The 20,459-nt window shown below is 38.6% G+C and overlaps 1 protein-coding gene across 2 annotated transcripts; it reads left to right on the forward strand.

Annotated features, from left to right (window-relative positions):
- The first annotated feature begins 126 nt into the window (after window positions 1–126).
- LOC133872929 (uncharacterized) lies at window positions 127–20,051 on the forward strand. Of its 2 annotated transcripts, XM_062310591.1 has the most exons (15): window positions 127–186; window positions 377–561; window positions 644–684; window positions 1,401–1,671; window positions 1,867–2,210; window positions 2,343–2,628; window positions 5,722–5,789; window positions 6,413–6,664; window positions 7,811–7,886; window positions 8,197–8,273; window positions 8,394–8,443; window positions 17,294–17,378; window positions 18,529–18,627; window positions 19,018–19,416; window positions 19,698–20,051. In XM_062310591.1, exons 2-14 carry the CDS (start codon window positions 408–410, stop codon window positions 19,246–19,248), a joined length of 2,034 nt encoding a protein of 677 aa, XP_062166575.1. In that variant the 5' UTR covers window positions 127–186; window positions 377–407; the 3' UTR covers window positions 19,249–19,416; window positions 19,698–20,051. The 2 variants fall into 2 exon arrangements, with proteins under 2 accessions (XP_062166575.1, XP_062166576.1); XM_062310592.1 differs by lacking the exons at window positions 17,294–17,378; window positions 19,698–20,051 and having other exon boundaries at window positions 19,018–19,152.
- Window positions 20,052–20,459: the final 408 nt, after the last annotated feature.

The raw sequence follows: 20,459 nt of genomic DNA on the forward strand, positions 1-20,459 counted from the left end.
CAAACACAAAGACGCTTTTGACCTTTTTCTCGAAACTCACCGTTTCGTCAGCTGGTCGATTCTAGAAACGCTCCGTTTTTTGTGACCCCTGCATTAAAAAGAAGAAGAAGAAGAAGAAGATAAACAAATGAAATGAAATACTACAACATTGGCGCTCCTCGCATTTTCTCCTTCTGGTACTCGAAGGTGGCCTTTCTATATATAATATACTCATTTTTGTTTTTTCTTTTCAATTTCTCTCTTATGCGTCCACGGTCCACGAGAAAGTGTTTGTGCTGGACACCCACTTGCGTTTTCATTCACATTCTTGCTGCTTTTTTTGTGTGTGTGTGTGTGTGTGTGTGGGGTTTCTTATTTTATTCAATGCAATTTACAGCTCCAATTTGGCAAAGGGAGTCAAGAGGGTGATGGGTCAGCTTCTGAATCTAGTCCAAGCAACTTTCTTTCTAAACAAATTTAGTTTCTACGATGGACCCAAGTTGCTTCGGCAAAAATCGTGTTCATACGTAGGAAACTATGCTCAACTTCAGATGTACCATGGTCTTCAATTGCCTTTGCAAGGTCATAGAACTTGTATAAATGGTTTAGCTTGTAATTTCTTTTCCCATGTTACTCTAGTGAAATGTGGAATTACTTTTGACAGGGGTGGTTGTAGGTCGTGTTGACAGCTTATTTAAATGTAAGGTATTGATTATACTGCCCAGCTTTCTTCTTTAGCTTATTCAGAGTTACTCCTTCCTGATAGTGATTTTGTATTAGAATTCTTGTTTGTAGTAAGATAGTATTTTTGTAAGTATGATCAAAGTTTCATTTCTTTGTCTGTATACTTTACCTGATGTTCATTCTATCTTTAGAATAATTACTTCCATGCTCTGCATCGTCAACAATTGATATTCGTGAAGCAAAGTTGAAAAAAAAAATCCTTTGAAAATGGAGCTATGGAGATAACTGAAAAGAAGCCACTTTGTCCAGCATAGTTTTTTTGGCAGCTTCTCTCTTTTTCTTTTATACGGAATGAATACTATTAAAGAAGGGGTTACTTAAGAACGTGGAAAGTATACAAAAGAAAGCGCTGACGAAGTACTGGTTACCAATTGATATTGTAATTAATTCCCTGTTTATACACATATTTATAGATTCGAAATAAAAGGGAAAAAAAAGAAGAAATGTGCCCTTTTGGTATCAATCTCCAGGGAAACATTTCTTTCTTGTTTAATTCAAGTGAAATATCAAGGCCCTTGGAGACATATCTCCAAAGTCCCTAAATGCTGTGTTGAACAACCAGATATTGTGCCTGTATCGGCTTGCACAGTGTTGTCTTATTAAATCATTCAAAGTCTGTGAAAGCTCTTTTTATAAGCTGGCTGTGGTATTAATGTGAAAACCGCTTTTTCCCTTAGGGCTATTTTTGTAATGGAGGAGAATTGGATGCCTTACCGCACATACAAACTCTTAGAAAATTTTCCAAGGAGGAGCTAGCCGCAAAAGTTGTTATGGTCAGATTTGATTCTACCATATTGCTTCGGGAAGAACTGGACCAGCAGACTCGATCAGTCTCCAATGCGCTTTTCACCATTAAGTATTTATATGAAGCTGGGGCCAAAGTAATTCTAGCGAGTGACTGGAGTAAAAAAAGTAACCCAAAACTTGTTCTTGCAGAGTCAGTTGCAGGTACTATCTGAAGCAATTCCTGCTCCTGATGTAGAACACCTTTGATTTAGTTTTGCATTTAGGATTCTGCTATCCTGCTATCCTGGTTCATTTATACTGGATATTAAGTGCTTAACTCAAAACTGAAAGTTCTACATTGTTTATTAATTTATGGAGTTGCTTTATAATTAATGCTTGAAGGTCTCTATATTTCAGATTTCTTGTCATCAATCCTTCATTGCAAAGTTGTTCCAGTACACTGCATTTCTTGTGACACGCCATCAAAGATGGAAGACCTTGAGAATGCGGACATCTTTATTCTTGATAATCTTTCCAAGTTCAAAGAGGAAGTTGCCAATTGTTCAAAGTTTGCTCAAACGTTATCATCAGGAGTTGATATTTTTGTTAATGACTGCTTTTCCCATTCTCATAAAATCCTTGCATCCACTGTTGGTGTTGCTCGCTTCTGTCATTCCTGTGTAGCTGGTTTTCACTTTGAGGAGAGCCTATGTCAACTAAAGAAGGTTGCTGAAACCAGCAGAAATCCTTATGTTGCAGTTGTAAGTCTCTGCTGCTGTTTAGAAGTTATAATCTACTTTCTTAATAGTGCAAAGCTTCTGTGGAGTTCTAGAAGTCTTGGGACCTTTTCTCTATTAATTTCTGTACCAAATTTTTTACATATGGAATGCCAGATTGGAGGGGATAATCTCTTTGACAAAGCAGATGCCTTGCATTTCTTGGCTTCTAAATGTGATGGTTTGGTCTTTGTCGGAAAGATGTCGTTTCAAATAATGCATGCATTGGGAATATCTGTTCCTTTGGAATTCGTGGAATATGGGGCACTCAAAGAAGCTTTAGATATAGTCCAGCTTGTGCAAAATAGAGATGTACAAATTCTCTGTCCAAAAGATTTTTGGTGCAAGAATGATCGTGTTCCAGGGCAGTTGGAATTGTTTCATGCTCATGGCATTTTGGATGGTAAGATTGCTTGTAATTGACCCTGGAATGTGAAACTTTGCATCTACTTTTTAATGATTGGACTATTCAAGAAATTGGTGATCCTCATGAAAGGTCAAGTGCGGTCAAGCATAGATATCTCTTTTGCCTATGACTAAATTTTGTCTTCAATGTGATGGTCGGGAATCTTTGATATTGTTAGCTTGTCATGCGTTAATTTTATGATTCTTATAGTAAAATGATCTGGTCTTAACACCTCTGTTCCCCCCCCCCCCCCCCCCCCCCCGCGAAAAAAAAAATCTTATTTAAAAGGTTATCTACGTGGTTTAGAAGAGTTGATAGACAGATGTTAGCCATCTAGTTTCTTTATTGTTTTAGTTCCCATTTTCCTTCACTACCTTTCAGCTTTGGCTGTGAGCATATAGTACATGAGAAACAGCATTGTTGTTCACGTCCAAGTTCTTTGTGGTATACTCCACAATTCATACTCAACTTATAGGGAAGATCCATCATTTAACACAGGGTTAATATATATTGGTTCTCTCTATATATTTAATTAAATCATAGTTATAACCATTAGGAAAGCCTTATTTGAGCTTTAGCTCAAATGGCACTTCCTCCCTTCGTAGCAGGGTGGAGGGGGAGGTCGTGGGTTCAAGTCCCACCTAGTGCTTGAGTAACTTACCAATTAAAAAAAAAAAAAAAAAGGAAAATTGTAGTTTAGTTGCACCTGTTTGCTTTTTATGTTTGATTAGATTACGTAGATTTCAGAGTCTCCTGATCAATTAACACAATGAGTATGAGAGGCCAGTTTAAAATGAGCCATTGAGCCCATTGATTACTTATAACAATCCATTTGCAGCTATATTTGGTAGTCCCATTTGATTAATTTTTAAATGGGAAAGGATGATCGGTGCACAGGGGGAAATGACAACTGATATGTATTCTATCAAATTATACACATTTGGTGTGCTGGTTCACATATAACTCATGAATGGTGGCTATTTGCATATGTAGTTGCCGAAGAAAAAGTAAAAATCTATTGCATTACGTGAGACCTGTTACTAATACATAGGGTTCTCCTTCCCAGCCCTCCTTTCTCCTATTTAGAGATTCATTTTATTATATAGCACCTCTCACCAGTGCAATCATTCAGGTTTTAAGCAGGGGCAGAAGGGGGGGGTGGGGGGGGGGGGGTTCAAGGGGACACAATTGACCCCCACATCCTCATATTTAAGATATTCTTATAGTTGATAGGGCAACAACTATTGCCCCTCCAGAACCATTTTTTTCTGGAAGTTGCCCCTCAACTTATAAATGAAAGCAATGATCAAATTTTACTATTCATATCAGTTTGGACAGATGAGGTGGGTTTTGTATAAAACCAATAGTAGAAATTCTAATTACTAAAATGTTTGTGATAAATTAATACTAGTTCATAGTTGGTATAGTCCCTGCAATTATTATAAAGTTTTTCAGTTACCCTTCATACTTATTTGAAGATGTTGGAAAGTCTCAACGTCATATTGTTTGGTTAAATTGTTATCCTTAATATGTTCTCTTATTGGCATAATTGGTGGTGTGAGGATAGATCTTTGAAGCAATGCTTTCCAGTTTTGTTTAGTATTGTGAGGAGCAAAGATACGATGGTGGTGGATAACTTGGTCTTTCATAATGGAGTTATTCAATGGAATGTTCTTTTTACGCGGCAAATCCAGGATTGGGAGATGGAGACTGTTCTTTCTTTCTTCGAGCGGCTTTGCTGCACTTCGGTTTGACATGGAGAGGGTGACAGGTTAGTTTGGAACCCCTTTAAAAGGGGTTTATTTGAAGTGAGGTCCTATTATGAAGTCCTTATTAGGAAAGATGGCCCATCATTTCCGTGGAAGAGTATCTAGCGTGTTAAAGCTCCGATAAGGGTGACTTTCTTTGTATGGTCAATAGTTTTAGGTAAAATTTTGACGCATGACAATTTGCGTAAGAGGAATGTCGTAGTGATTGAGTGGTGTTGTATGTGTAAAAAGAATGGAGGGACTATTGATCATTTGTTGCTTCATTGTGAAGTCGCCCGTGATCTGTGGAATTACATTCTTACTTTATTTGGGGTCGAGTGGGTTATGCAGCGAATAGTGCTAGAGTTGTTGACTAGTTAGGGTGCGTCGATTGGGTATAGTCCTAATAAAGAAGCTTGGCAGTTAGTTCCTCTGTGTTTAATGTGGTGTATCTGGCAGGAGTGGAATGCGAGGCTCTTTGAAGATGTAGAGATATCAATGGTGGAGATACGGAAGCATTTGCTTAATACATTATATATTTGGATAGCGTCTCATCATTGCTTGAATGTTTTTACTTATGTAGACTTTTTAAATTTATTCTCTGTTCCATCCTTTTAGGGGCACTCTTGTATACTTTCCGCATATTAGGGTTGTGCCCCTCTGCGCTTTTAAGGAATTGAATTGAAATTACTTATAAAAAAAAAAAAAAAAAAATTAGTACCGACTTAGGATTTCTAATGCTTTATTTATTTATTTATTTTCTCATTAAAAGATGTTAATGACTCAATCTCATTATTGGTGAGCTCCTCCCTCCAACAAAAACTCTGGCTCCACCACTAGTTTTATGTCATCACCTATTGGGACTATCTTAAGTACTACCAAATGTGCTGATTCCTTCTATTTCTCTACTAGTTTTTATTGGTTTTGGCCCCATAACCCTTCAGAAGCATGAATCTATTTTTGCCATGCCACTCGTGAGTAGAGGGGAGAATTCTCGCTCCTTTTAATAATAAATGAGCCTAAATGCAAGAGATACTCCAACCATAGAAGAAGTGTCTGCAGGAATGCTAGCGAGTCCAGAATTCGTTATACTGTGTCTGAGGTCCAATACTTTGTTGTGATATCTGATGTGGTGTACATCATTATTTTCTTACATTAGGTGAGTAATATGTGTTTCAGTATGCAAAACCACCGAAAGAATGAAAGAAAATCTACAATTGGTGGATCAGGTGGTTTTCAACATCACAGTTTTTGGTTGTTCTAATTATATAGTCATGATTCCAAAAAATGATAATAATTTCTGAACTTTGAATTATTTATACAAAAGTTCTTCCTGTTTTAGGTTGGTTACCTGTTGATCTCGGGCCTATCTCATTGGACGAAATAAACTCCTTGCTAACAAAGTGCAAGGTAAAAAACGAATAAAGCCAAATGAATTCCATTTTTCATTTGTTTTTGTAATTGGAAACTGTCAGATTTTGTGAGGGTTACTGTTTAAGTATAAGTATTGCTGCATACCGCACAAGCATCCTACAAAGTTGACTTGGCAGGGTCTAGTAGCCCTCGGATCGTTCCTTGTTAAAAAGAATAAATATCCAAGGGCTACTAGACTTTGCCACATAAGCTTTGTGAGATATTCGTGTAGCATTTAGGATTACTCTTTAAATATATAGGCAAGGGTTTCCATTGTTAAAGCGAGTAGCTTTTTAAGAGTCTTACTAATTCATTCTCTACTCCCATTGTAGCCTATTATTGTTGTTTGACAAAAAAGTAAAGAGTGAATTAGTAAATTTTTAATCATTTTTCTAGGACGGATAAAATGATGAAGTTCGTCTTAAGTAAATACTTATTTTATTTTAGGATGGCTTTGCGTTCTCAGGACCTTTTTTTTTTTTAAAAAAAATATATATATTTATTATTATTATTATTATTTTTTATCTCCTGAGCTTTATGTTGTCAGGACTAGTTTGCTATTGTTGCCGCTTTTGTCGTGTTTAGATCTACCTGACATCTTTTTCCTTATTGTATTACAGAAAATTATATGGATTGGTCCAGTGAAATTCTGTAACACAAATCAACATACAAATGGAGCATCTAAATTGGCACAGATGTTGGATCTTCTAAGTCAAAGCAACTGCGATTTAACTGTTGTTGGGAACACGGCATGCAAATTGATAATGCAGGAATCGAGTTCTGTCTCTGATTTTAATATGCTTGAGAATGGTTCAGTTGCATGGGAGTTTCTCAAAGGAAGAAAGCTCCCAGGGGTTATGGCCTTAGATAAAGTAAGTTTCATTTTGTTCTTTGATCACTTCTACTGCTGCAATATGAAACATTTTGTTGAACCAGGACTATAGAATCAAAAAAGACCAATCATTTGTCATTTCTGCTCATGTCACATACCCCTCATGGTTGGATCTACCGTTTGATGGGACTTTCCACTAAATTCTTCAAGTGAAAAAAATTGCATGTAACGAATGATGTTTGCAATTGGATGTGGTGAAAAACCAATTTCATTCAAATGATCATTTGTTGGTTAGTGTTGCTGGATCATGTTAATATTTGTATTGTAAAATCTAGATGACTCATTGCTGGGGGGAAGTTCTTGAAACATGTATTCTAAGCTATGTGAAATGATGGATTGAATCAGTTTACCTAGTATGTCTGAAGACCCCCCAAGTGACTTATCAATTCTTATATTTTGTGTCGCATAGAAATTCACTTTAGCACATAAAGATCATCTTAGCATTGAAACATAAATATGTCCATGTCCTAAAGTTAAATCTCTTTGGCCTATTCCCATGCTCCACATGCCTATATCACAATTTGTTGGGATTCTTGCTTCATATCTGAATATTGTGGTGGTAGTTTTCATGGCAATTGCAACATATGAATATGACATAAACAATCTAAGAGTATCTCCAACGGGAATAGTCAAAATAATTATTGAAAAAGTACAAATTTTTATTTTAGCTACTCATTTTTCTATACACACTCCAACAGATTCTCTATTCTACTATCTATTTTCTTTAAATATTATTTTGTGTGTGTGTGTGTGTGTGTGTGTGAGAGAGAGAGAGAGAGAGAGAGAGAGAGTAAAAGATGGAAAACGAGAGAGAAAATAATAAAAAACTCTTTGTAGTGCGAATAGTGAATAGGCAAAAGAACCTATTTACTATTTACACTAGAAGGAAAAATTCTATTATGCCTATTTTGCTGGAGAAGAAAAATAGTTCATAATAGTCAAATTTGACTATTATGAGTCATTTGACAATTCTGTTGGAGATGCTCTAAACCAAGGGAGCTAAGGGATCTGACTTATTTATTCCCACACTTAATGGGCTAGAAGGTCTAAGAAGTTCCGCACTCCATAGTCCATACTATAATAATAGGGTACTGTTCAAATTGCTTAAATTAGTTGCTCTGTGCAGGAATACCCATTTGAGATCAACTGGAATGCTACCTATTCTGATCCGATGCAGCCTTTGGTAGTTGATATTGGAAGTGGTACCGCTTCCTTGTTCCCTTCCTATGGTTTTTTTTTTTTTTTTTTGGCATGGTTCCCTTTCTATGGTTTAGTTTCAGTATATTAGTTGTTTCAGATTATATAGAGCTGAAAAGAAAACTAGTGATGTTCCTCTTAAGCTAAACTAGAAGCAATGGATATAAGTCTATGATTCAAGAGAAAAGATAATGTAAAATTCCTTTATGTGATTTGATTCTTAGATAGTAACTAAAGCTCCTAGACATGAAAGGCAAAAGAATCTGCAATCTGCAATTACTGCTTCTTTCCTGACATTTGGATTATGAATGTTAGGTAATGGACTTTTTATTCTGGGGATGGCTAGAAAGAGGAAGGATTTAAATTTTCTTGGTTTGGAGATTAATGAAAAGGTTTTCTTCTTTCTTTCTTTTTATTTTATTTTATTTAATTTATTATGATCTTTCTTCTTGCTTAAGTCTTAGATTTCATCAATCATCACATTTATTAATTGCTTTTACAACTATTTTCAGCTTGTAAGCCGCTCTCTAGACTCTGTTCGACGATTTGGTATAAAGAATGGGTAAGGGCTATTGACTTGTGGCTGCATAGAAATTATGCACCTGTGACAAAAATCGATTTGTCAGTCTAACTAAAACTTTGTGTTAAGTTTGTCTTTACTGGATTATACCAGTACTTTTGTGTTGTGTGTGAAACTTATGCTTTCATTATCCGTATGTTAAAAAATTATAAGTTTTGGTTTCATGTTCGATAGGCAAAATGACATTGTTGATTCTACCAGTACTTTTGATTTCTTTCTCTCCTTTCCGTCGGTGAGTGGTGGCACAGGTAGGCTCGTCTGCTCGTCTTCTTCTAGCTTCTAGCTTTTTTTGGCTTCGGCATCAGTTTTAGGTATTCTGTCTTTTTGCGAATCATGGGTTTTTCGTGGAGGCAAAGTCCTTTTGAGTTTTCGGTAGAGGCAGGGGTCTCAATTGTTAGAATATTTGAAAGGAGTAGGGGTGTTCTTCGCTCGGTAGTCTTGTGGAAAGTCATTGTGTTGTGGATATTGGCTACAATGGAGGTTGTGGTTCAAGTAGAGGGTATGAAGGAGTTTGCGAGATCCTCTAGGGTTGGGAACTAAGCATTCATTGCACAACGTTGTTCTAATAAGCATGACCACTTCATGGACCTCGTGGAGTATGGTGCTGGTGGTCGAAGAGGTTTGTTCATTATTGCAAAACGTAGAGATAATAAGGGTTGGAAAGCTTTTTGCTGTGAACTCCGCGGGACGTTAGTTCATTTCCACTTGTTTTTCGGCGAAGGGTGTAGAGCGTGGCCTTACCGGAAGCCTCCACGTGCTTTGCCTAGCTTGGGTGGTTCGATGTCAGGGATAGTTGGAGGAAAGTTGTATGCAAAAGTGCTGGTAGGGTCGGGATTGCTTTCGGCATATACTTCAACGCTCAAGGGCAATTTTGGTCATTCAGTGGCAAACGGTTTGAAGGACGGTTACCAGGGGCACGTCTAGGGTTTGCTTGGGAAAATCTCTGAATTACAACTGACGCAGACTGTTCAAAGGAACGTGGTGCTATTTCGGTGCAATTCTAGATTTTTGCAGCCTAAAAAAATCTCATTTTTCAATCTAAAAGGAGAAATTGAGCGTTGTATTGAGAGATTAGAATTGGGCCTGGGCCCTCTTGGTTTAGAGAGTTTTGTAGGCCCAGCGAGAGATGGTGCGGATGGTTCGAAGTCCAAGGTCGTTGGGAGAGCCCCTTCAATTGATATCGTGGTTTGATCGCTAAGCTTAGATTCATCTCTGTTAGCCATGTCCAAGGGCATCTTCTATTGGGCCTCAGCTTAACTTTAAGATTCGGCCCAGACTCTTTCCCCCTCTTGAGGGGTTTTTGAGCTTAGACGTGGGGGGTCCTTGCCCTGCCCTTGGTGGTCCATCCTATCAAGACTAAGGCTCATCGTTTGAAAAGCTTTCGGCCTAAACCCAAACTCTCTCTCATTTGGAGAGTGAGATCGGACGCAGGTATGGGTTTGGATCCCAATCTCGCTCAGACCGCTGGTTCGCCAAGAGCTCTAGTGGTCGTTTCCGATTGCTCTGGTGGAGATGGAAATGGTAATCCAAGCATTTTGAGGGGTGTAGACTCAGTGAGCCTTGCCAGCAATTCTCAAGCCAAGGTGTCATCCTTTGGTTCTTGGCAATTGTTGTTGCTTGTCTGGGCCTCTATCTCTTTCACAAATCTTGCCAAATGACAAACTTAGAATGCTTTTATTAAGGGGAGACAGATCTTAGACTCTGTTCTCATTGTTAATGAATGCCTTAACAACAGAATAAGAACAAGGGTTCCAAGAATGCTATGTAAATTGGATCTAGAGAAGACTTATGATCATGTTAATTGAAGTTTCCTGTTGTATATGTTGAGGAGATGTGGTTTTGGGGGGAAATGGTGCTAGTGGATTGCTCATTGTATATCAATGGTGCGGTTCTCTGTTTTGATTGATGGAACTCCTTATTGCTTTTTTAATAGCTCTCGTGGCTTGAGACAGACGATCATTTATCCCCATTGCTTTTTGTGGTTGTTATGGAGGCCTTGAGTAGGATGCTATCCACTACCGTGGATAGGGAGATTTTTTAGTGGGGTTTAGGAATAACAACGAGCTTCTCGTCTCGTTTCCGTTTTGTGGATGACACTTTAATCATTTGTGAGGGGATACAGATCATCTTCGTCATTTACACTTCCTTTTCTTACGATTTGTAGTTGTTCGAGGGTTGAAAATTAATTTGGCCAAATCAAAGTTAGTCCTTGTTGGTGTCGGGGAAGATGTTGGAGGCATGGCCCACATCCTTCATTGTAAGGTGTCCTCTCTTCCCATGAAGTATCTGGATCTTCCTTTTGGGGCTTCTTTCAAGGCAAAATCGATATGGGATGGTGTTATTGAGAAGATGAAACGTCAGTTAGCTAGTTGTAAGTGATTTTGTTTGTCAAAAGGTGGTAGGATTACAATGATTAAAATCACTTTATCTAATCTGCCTACCTATTATTTGTCCATCTTCCCCATCCCTGTTGGTGTGACCAATCGTATTGTGTAACTACGATGGGATTTTTTTGTGGGGTGGAGTTGGTGAGTTCAAATTTCATCTTGTTTGTCGATCTAAGATTTGCACTCCAATTACCTTGGGTGGTTGGGGGGTTTGAACTTGCTTTTGTTTAATGGAACACTTTTGGAGAAGTAGTTATCATTATGCCACAGAGATGAAGGCTTTGTGGAGATCGGTTGTGGAAGTTAAATATGGTAGTATGTGGAGAGGGTGTTATAATGCGATCATTGGGTCTTTTGGTGTTGGGTTGTGAAAATTCATTGGGAGGGAGAGGGGGGAATTCGAGGGGAATTCTCTAAATTGGTTAGATTTGAGGTTGGTGATGGGTCTAAAATAAGATTTTAGCGGGATGCATGGTGTGAGGATCAATCCTTGAGGGCAACGTTCCTGTAGTTGTTTAGTATTGCCTGTTGTAAGGAGGCTTTAGTGTCAGATTTGTTGTAGATTCATAAAGGCATTTCACAACGAAACATTACTTTTATCAGATTTGTGCAGGATTGGGAGGTGGAGTTGATATCTTCATTTTTTTTTATCTTTTGTATTCTTTCAAGTTGAGAAGAGGCAGTGAGGATAGAATTTGTTGGATTCCCTCCAAAAGATGGACATTCGAGGTCAGATCCTTCTATCATGCAATTAGTCCCCCCACTGGCCCCCCCTTTTTCTTGGAAGAATAAGGTTCTTTCGAGGGTGGTGTTTTTTGTTTTGACGGCAGCTTTAAGGAAGATCTTAACGTTGGATAATTTGAAAAAGAGAGGCGCGTCATAATGACATATTGGTGTTGTATGTGTAAGGAGAGTGGAGAATCTATTGATCAATCTTTTGCTCCACTGTGTGGTGGCATGAGATTTGTGGGCTTCAATTTTTAGTCTAGTTGGGATAGAGGGGGTCATGCCCCTGACAAATGGTGGAGCTAATGGTTAGTTGGAGAGGTCAGCCTATAAATCTCCGCATTTCAGAAGTTTGAGAATTGTTACTCTTTGTTTAATGTGGCATATTTGGAGGGAACGTAATGCTCAAAGCTTTGAAGAAGAATGTGAGAGGACGATGCATGAGCTAAAAGCGTTTTATGTTCAGATCCCTTTATATTTGGATGGTTGCATTCAATAGTTCTCGCTTTTCAAATTTCCTAGGATTCTTGAATTTGCATTTGGATGGTTGCGTTTAATAGTTATCGCTTTTGTAATATCCTAGAATTTCTGAATTTGTTCTCTTCCTCTCCTCCCTAATAGGGGGTTGCTCTGGTTTACTTTTTGAAATCTTGGGTTGTGCCTCTTTGTACTTTTTAATAAAATTGATTTACTTATTATTTTTTTTGAAAAAATAATAATAAAAAAAAGAATGAAAAGTAGATCATGAATTTGATAGATTATGAGTTTGTGTGGATGTACCTCTGTGATTTTTTATTTTTTTTCAATAGCAAGAAGTGTTTTTCATGTTCTTGGACAATCGGAAGGGGAATCGGGGCCTCCTTTCCGGCTTCTGAGAATGTGTTGTGCGGTGGGGGAGGAGAATCGGAAGCCTTGCAGTTAGCCATAAGACAGCCGGAGGAGTTAGCGGTCGTATCTCCAGGGTCGAAATCAGATTGCTCTTGTCAGTCTGGGTTCGGCTCACATGAAGCTAGAAAGTCTATCTAGTTAGAGGAGAAGGGTTCTGTCATAGAAGAAGGATCTTCACTGGTTTTGTCGGAAGGTATTGGAGGTTTGTTGCTGGCTCCTCAGGTTTCCAGTTCGCAAGTGTATGCTGTTTTGGGGAATTCTGAGTTTGGTATAGAATTAGTGGATTAGAGGCAAGAAGGAGGCAATCTTGAGCTGGTGATTTGTTCAAGAGAAGAGGACAAAGTGGGCTACAAAACCGAAGCATCTACGGTGGGATCTCTAGTGGGAAACCACCTATGGGAAGGTACAGGGGACAAAATGGAGGTTGGGGGGTCTTCTTTAAATAACTTGGTGGCTGAGGAGGGAGCTCATCTTGATTGTTCTTTGAATTTGCAAGACCATTTTTCTGAAGGCCTCTTGCTACAAGATAAAGATTGGGATGTTCAGGGGGAGTTAGAGAGATGTGAGCTGATGGTAATCACACCATTGGCTGTGGAAGATGGAGAGGGGCAGAGGGTGTCACCTAGATGGGTGGTGGAAAGAATCAAGAGATTTTATCCAATTATAGGGCTATCTTGTGGTGGTTTGGAGGACAAATTGTTGGCTGTGCTTGAAGAGATTGAAGCTGCCAGAGACCACGCATTGGCAGCACCTAAGACTAATTACTTGTCTCCACAAGGGGCGAAAGGGCAGAGGGAATTAAATAGGTTGGCTTGGTCTATTAACTATGAAAAGAAAGGGGCTCATTCTGATAAATGCCGACATAAAGGTAGGGTTTCATCTCGTCTCTATGAAACCTAAAATACTTACGTGGAACGTTAGAGGGCTTAATGCGATTGAAAAAAGATTGGAGATTAGAGGGCTTCTAAAGGAGTGGAAGGCGGATATTGTATGCTTGGTGGAGACAAAGATGGCAGTTATCTCTAGGGAGGTGGTGCGAAGTTTATGGGGTTGCTATCATGTTGATTGGTGCTATTTGGGGGCCAATGGAGCGTCGGGTGGGATCTTGTTAATGTGGGATAGAAGGGTGGTGGAAAAAGTGGAGGAATGCGTAGGTAGGTACACCGTTGCTTGTTCTTTGCGCAACACCGGGGATAATGTAGTTTGGGCTTTTGGGTGTATTTATGGCCCGAATGATGACAGGGATAGGAATGATTTGTGGATTGAATTAGCTGGTTTAATGAGTTTGTGGGAGTTGCCTTGGTGTATTGGGGGAGATTTTAATGTGGTCCGTTTTCCGAGTGAGAGATCTAGTGGTGCAGGCTATTCCGCAGCTATGGAAGAGTTTTCAGACTTCATTTTCATGCAAAATTTGGTGGATCTTCCTCTTGAAGGTGGCCTGTTCACTTGGTCAAATAATCAGGAAGATCAAATATGGTCTAGAATTGATAGATTCTTAGTTTCTCCGGAGTGGGAAGAAAGATTTCCTGAAGTGATTCAGAAGAGATTGCCAAGACTTCTATCTGATCATTTTCCTTTGTTGTTGGATTGTGGGGCACCAAGAGGAGGTAACAAGTACTTTAAGTTTGAGAACATGTGGCTGAAACATGAGGGTTTTGTTGAGCAGGTTAAGAATTGGTGGTTGTCTTATGAATTTTCTGGTTTACCTAGTTTTATTTTGGCTAATAAATTGAAGGCATTGAAGAAAGATTTGAAGAAATGGAACGTAGAAGTGTTTGGTGATATAGGGAAGCAAAAGAAAGAATTATTGGAGGGTATTCGAGAGCTGGATGCTATTGAAGAATGTCGTAGCTTAGAGGAGGACGAAAGGGTTCGTAAGATTGATATGTCGAGAGAGATGGAGAAAACTCTTCTTTTTGAGGAATTGAACTGGAGACAAAAATCTAGAGCTTTGTGGCTGAAGGAAGGGGACAAGAATACAAATTTTTTTCACAGGGTGGCAAACTCACATCGTAAATTCAATCAAGTGAACTCTTTGAGGATCAATGGTGAAATTTCCAAGAACCTTGCGGAGATTCAGGAGCACATAGTCCAGTTTTACAACAATCTGTACTTTGAGAATTGTTCTTGGCGACCAAGGGTGGATGGTCTTTCTTTCCTATCCATTGATGAGGATGAAAGTATTTGGTTAGAAAGAGGTTTTGAGGAGAAGGAGGTGTGGGATGTGATCAGGGAGTTGAACGGAGATAAGGCATCGGGGCCAGACGGCTTCACTATGGCATTCTTTCAGAAGTGTTGGGATATTTTAAAAATATGATATTATGGCTGTTTTTGCAGAATTTCACTCTTGAGGTAAGTTCGAAAAGAGCTTTAATGCTACTTTCGTTTCTTTGATTCCAAAGAAGACTGGTGCCATGGAGGTGAAAGATTTTCGCCCTATTAGTTTGATTGGAGGGATTTACAAGATTATATCCAAGGTCCTTGCGAACAGATTTAAATCTGTTTTGGGCAAGATTATCTCCAACACACAGAATGCGTTTATTGGTGGTAGACAAATCTTGGACTCTGTGCTTATTGCTAATGAATGTGTGGATAGTCAGATTCGATCGGGGGACCCAGGACTCCTGTGTAAGCTAGATTTGGAGAAGGCATATGATTATGTGAACTGGGACTTCTTGCTTTATTTGTTGCAAAGATGTGGTTTGGGGGGAAAATGGAGGGATTTGATACGTTTTTGTGTTTCTACGGTGAGATTTTCTTTTCTTGTAAATGGAACCTTGTCGGGTTTTTTTAGTAGTTTTCGTGGTTTGCGACAAGGACATCCTCTTTCTCCTTTGTTGTTTGTGGTGGTTATGGAGGCTTTGAGTCGGATACTGACTGCCGCATTGGATCAACGTAATTTGACAGGGTTTTCAGTGGGTTATAGGGATTTTGAGGCCTTAGTTGTGAATCACCTTGTGTTTGCTAATGACACTTTGATCTTTTGTGGTGCTCAAGAAGAACAAATTCGACATCTGAGGTGTATCTTCTTATGCTTTGAGGCAACTTCTGGTTTGAGAATTAACTTAGGAAAATCAGAAATTGTTCCTATTGGTGAAGTAGAGGATGTCGAAGGGTTAGCTAATCTTCTTGGATGTCGGGTTGCATCTTTGCCTATGGCTTACTTGGGTTTGCCTTTGGGTGCCTCTTACAAGTCCACTTCTATTTGGAATGGTGTTATTGAAAAAATGGAAAGGAGGTTGGCGGGATGGAAGCAAATGTATTTGTCGAAGGGTGCCCGGTTGACTCTTATTAATAGTACGCTCTTCAATATTCCTACGTATTACTTATCATTGTTTCCTATTCCAGTGAGGGTGGCTAATCGTCATGATAAAATTCAAAAGGCTTTTCTTTGGGGTGGCATTGGTGACGAGGCCAAATTTCATCTAGTGAATTGGAACAAGATTTGTACTCCTTTGCATGCAGGTGGGTTGGGAGCTCACAATTTCATCCAGTTCAATAGAGCACTCCTGGGTAAGTGGTTGTGGAGATATGGTAGGGAGAGAGAGGCTTTATGGCGATTGGTGATTGATGCCAAATTTGAGAGTCTAAAGGGTGGGTGGTGCTCGAAAGAGGAGTCGGGTTCTTTTGGAGTGGATGTATGGAAACATATTAGGAGGGGGTGGGAGAAGTTTCGCAATTTTATTCGTTTTGAAGTGGGGAATGGATCACATATTAGTTTTTGGCATGATTGGTGGTGTGGGGATAGACCCTTGAAGCAATGCTTTCCACCTCTTTTTAGTATAGTGAGGAACAAAGATGCGATGGTGGTGGATAATTCTGCTGTTCATAATTGTGTAATTCAGTGGAATATTCTTTTTACACAACAAATTCAGAATTGGGAGATGGATATGGTCATTTCTTTCTTCGGTCGACTATACTCTGTTTCGGCTCGACGTGGAGAGGGCGACAGGTTAGTGTGGAATCCCTCTAAAAAAGGTTTATTTGATGTGAGATCCTTCTATGAAGAGCTTATTAGGAAAGATGGCCCATCTTTTCCTTCTTTTCCCTGGAAGAATATATGACGTGTTAAGGCTCCAACAAGGGTGGCTTTCTTCGTTTGGTCAGCTGTTTTGGGCAGAATATTGACACATGATAACTTGCGTAAGAGAAATGTTATAGTGATTGAGTGGTGTTGTTTGTGTAAGAAGAGTGGGGAGTCTATTGATCATTTGTTGCTTCACTGCGAAATCGCCCAGGGTCTTTGGAGCTGCATTTTTATTTTATTTGGGGTAGAGTGGGTTATGCCACAGACGGTGTTGGAGTTGTTGAATAGTTGGGGGTTGGCGATAGGGTGTGGTCGTGCTAAAGAAGTTTGGCAATTAGCTCCTCTATGCTTATTGTGGTGTATTTGGAGGGAGCGGAATGCCCGGCTTTTTGAAGATGTAGAGACATCTATGGTGAAGCTACGGAAGCGGTTGCTCAATATGTTTTATATTTGGATAGCGTCCCATCATACTTTGAATGTTTTTACTTATTTAGACTTTTTAAATTTATTCTCTGTTCGTCCATTTTAGGGGTTTTCTTGTATACTTCCCATGAATAAGGGTTGCGCCCCTCTGCTCTTTTTTATAAATTGCAATTACTTATAAAAAAAAAAAATGTTCTTGGACAACTATTTTCTTCTAAAATACTATAGGTTGAAGATGCAGCAGGCATATTTTGGACTTTTGGATTTCAATTTTTCATAGCTGGTTTAAAATTTTGCAATTTTCTATGTTGAATCCATGGATTTCGATTTTATTTTTTTTTCACCGTCTTAGCTATGTTTTCTTGGTTTTGTCTGTTTAAGGTACTTCATTGCGACAAATGCGACCACAACATTTCGTTCCATAGTTTCTAGTTACCCAGGAGAGTTGGTTCTTGTTTCAATACAGGTCAGAACTAAAATTTCATAACCAATTTGGAGTATCCACTTCTTTTATTTAAGTAACCATAGTTCTTGTTAATGTGTCTATTAGGCTTAGCCATGAAGAAATTCGAACATTAGAACCTTTTAGATTGTGTCCTTTTATGTGTAATGGAATTTGATGTAGTTGACAATGCATTCTCAGCAAAAATTGGCGATTAGTTAGTCAAGATGAGGTTGCATTCATGAAGAATAATCTGTGACATTCCCCCCTCGTTCCCCCCCACCAACATCACATATTGGGCTACAATGCCACCATGCTGCCAAAAACACCACTTAACTGCTATCCTGCGACAACCAGTGCCTCTAACATTGTGGTTGGTGCTCTTTGCCATTACCAGGTCTTGACCACAGCTTTCGCAACTGTGTCCTTCACAACCCCTATTATCATTCTTCACCATGACCGCCATTCATTAGGTGTGGCAATTGTAGCTTACCATGTGTTTCCACTTATTTTTACCGGAAATGTTGGCTTTTGTCTCCCTAAAGTCATTTTGACTCATAAGAGTCGGAGCCAATTTTGTGGCGCATATATTTTTTGCTGTCTTCACTATCTGATTTTGCATGAGGGCTTTGGAAGGGAAGGAAAGAACTCTTCCTTTTCCTTTCTTCTGTTTGCTCTGGAAAGAGTTTTAAATAAGGTGGATTTGGTTATTGGCAACTATGGACCCTAGACCTAATGTTGTTGAACATGGGGGGTTGGAATGGTTCATATGTTATTTTTCCTTATCGTCCAGTTCAGCTCGCTTTTGGTTGAGACTTGAAACTGCACTGATGTTATTCCAACTCTCCTGAATCCTTCTATATAAATTTAGAATTTTTTTTTTCTTTAAAAAAAAGAAAGATTAAGAAAAAGAAAGCAGTTTCCATTTTTTTCTCATTAGAAGTTGATGAAGGTGCATGTAGGAGTTGAAAAAAACAAGTTCTTGTCTTTAATTCAATTTACTCTTTCTCCTTGAAAATGAAACTGAAAATAGGCCACTACGTTATGATGTAGTTACAAAAATTTGATGACATTGACTTGCTTTTTCCTTGTAATTTCATTCCTTCTTTAGTGTCAGTTGCTAGATTTCAGTGTACCTATAGTTTCACTAAGATTTTTTTTTTTCTCCATATAGTGTCCAAATCCTGATTTCAATAAACCAGAATATAGATGGAGAATGCTGCAAAAGACATTAGTTGAAGCAGTAGTAGATATTCTTACATCTGATGGAAAGGTAACAGTGTTTCTGACTTTCTGTGCAGCCTAATATTTTTAATTTTGTTTCATACTCTGATCATCATTCCCTTGGAAAATCAGGGGTATATTAGAATTCCATCTGTTTTGCTTTTGTAAGTTGTGACACATGCTCAGGTTCGACACCCTACACAAACAGCTCGGTCTTGAGCGATACTTGTCTCTTGCTGGAGGGGGCTGGTATCTGGGGTTTACTCCGGTCCCACTAAAGGTGGGGTTGGGGGTTCCATGTCATAAAAAAATAAAACAGTTCTGTGACACATCATTTTACCATGGTGTGGATTGCTTTTAAAATCAGGCAACCAGGAAAAGCTCTGATCAGTTTGAAGCCAGCTACATATTATTTACCATCTTTTCTTGTATTTACTAGGTCTTTCTGCAATCTGACATAGAAGCAGTGGCTGTGAGAATGAGAGAACAATTTTTAAAATATGGAAAGGGTAAACTTTCTGTTGTGCATGACCAAGGAGACGCTAAATGTAGCGGAGGGTGGCTTGAGGAAAACCCATTTGGAGTTAGGTCAGATTGGGAACAACATGTTGTAGATCGTGGGGCCCCTATGTACAGATCAATGCTTTCTAAATCAACTGGTGTTGAATGAAGTTGCTGGATTCTTGAATTGTGAAAGCTGGCTGTAGTATATACCAGTGAAGCTAACTGGACGTCCATACCTCTCAAAAAGCATGCAAAAGTGAGCAAATGTCACTGCATCAAGGCTCTATCCTTTCTAAGAGGCAATTGTTTTTCCAAGCGACATTGTCTTCAAATGGTAATCTACTAGAACGATGCTGCATCTTAGTAACATTTTATCGATTCACACAAGGATAGATTTATGTGTGCTTCCAGTTGTGTCACTTTCATTTTACCTGATGATTGGACATGGAATTGATATGTGGTGGATAGCATGAACCTAACTGGTTGTGGAAAACACCTTTTTCTTTTCTTTTTTTTTTGGTTTTTTTAAGGAAATTTTATCCTTTATAAATGAAGCAAATTAAAAAATGACCTTTGGATGAAGATGACATTCTGGGTAACTTTGCATACTTGCAGGGGCGAACAGTCTTCCAAGTTAATGAAAGCACAGTTGGATGCTGGGCAGCTTTAGGTATACAACATGCAAAGGTTTAAAAAGGACAGGTGCAAAGGGCAATTACCGATGATTATCAATTATGTCTACAGGGACAAGGAGTAGGGAATTCAGACTCCATTCCTTCCCACCTAAACTTGCTATCTATTTCTTTAAAATTTTCTCCTTTTTTCAATCTCCTTCATGTATCCATATATAACTAGGACTAAGATCTTCTAGAATTCTGTGGATATTAGAATGTAAATTTCCTCAAATCCCAACCATTATTTTCAAATTAAACGGATGGGATTTTGTTATATGAGCATTTATCACCTCTACCAACTCAACATTTACCATATTTTCTGGTATTTTTATGGCATAAATGCTAATAGGGCAAAATCCCAACCATTGAAGACAATAGTTGGAATTTGAGAAAATCTACATAGAATACCCTAAGAATCATAGAGGATCGTAATCCGTATATTTGTTTTACCTCTTGAGTTTGTTTAGGATTTATAGGATCAGTTGTCCATCTGCTTAATGTTATCTTATGAATTTGCTAGTGCTTGAACTTCCAGGACACTCTATCCATTTCTTCTTTGAAATCGAAATGAAAATCAGTTTTTCTTTTTGCTTCAATTTCTATGCTTATGATCCTCTTAATCAAGAGGGAAAAAAGGTGTGGTTGGCTGGTTGCCATCCTTTAATTAATTAATTAATTTAGAACACGATGCAATATGGATGGT

Source organism: Alnus glutinosa, chromosome 7, assembly GCF_958979055.1.
Source record: "Alnus glutinosa chromosome 7, dhAlnGlut1.1, whole genome shotgun sequence".
Taxonomy (NCBI): domain Eukaryota; kingdom Viridiplantae; phylum Streptophyta; class Magnoliopsida; order Fagales; family Betulaceae; genus Alnus; species Alnus glutinosa.

Bases quoted from the DNA above. Each gene is read 5' to 3' on its own strand.
- LOC133872929 (XM_062310591.1), top strand. From the start codon at position 408: ATGGGTCAGCTTCTGAATCTAGTCCAAGCAACTTTCTTTCTAAACAAA. The intron at 562-643 runs GTCATAGAACTT...TACTTTTGACAG, and splicing joins TCTTCAATTGCCTTTGCAAG to GGGTGGTTGTAGGTCGTGTT. The intron at 5,790-6,412 runs GTAAAAAACGAA...ATTGTATTACAG, and splicing joins CCTTGCTAACAAAGTGCAAG to AAAATTATATGGATTGGTCC.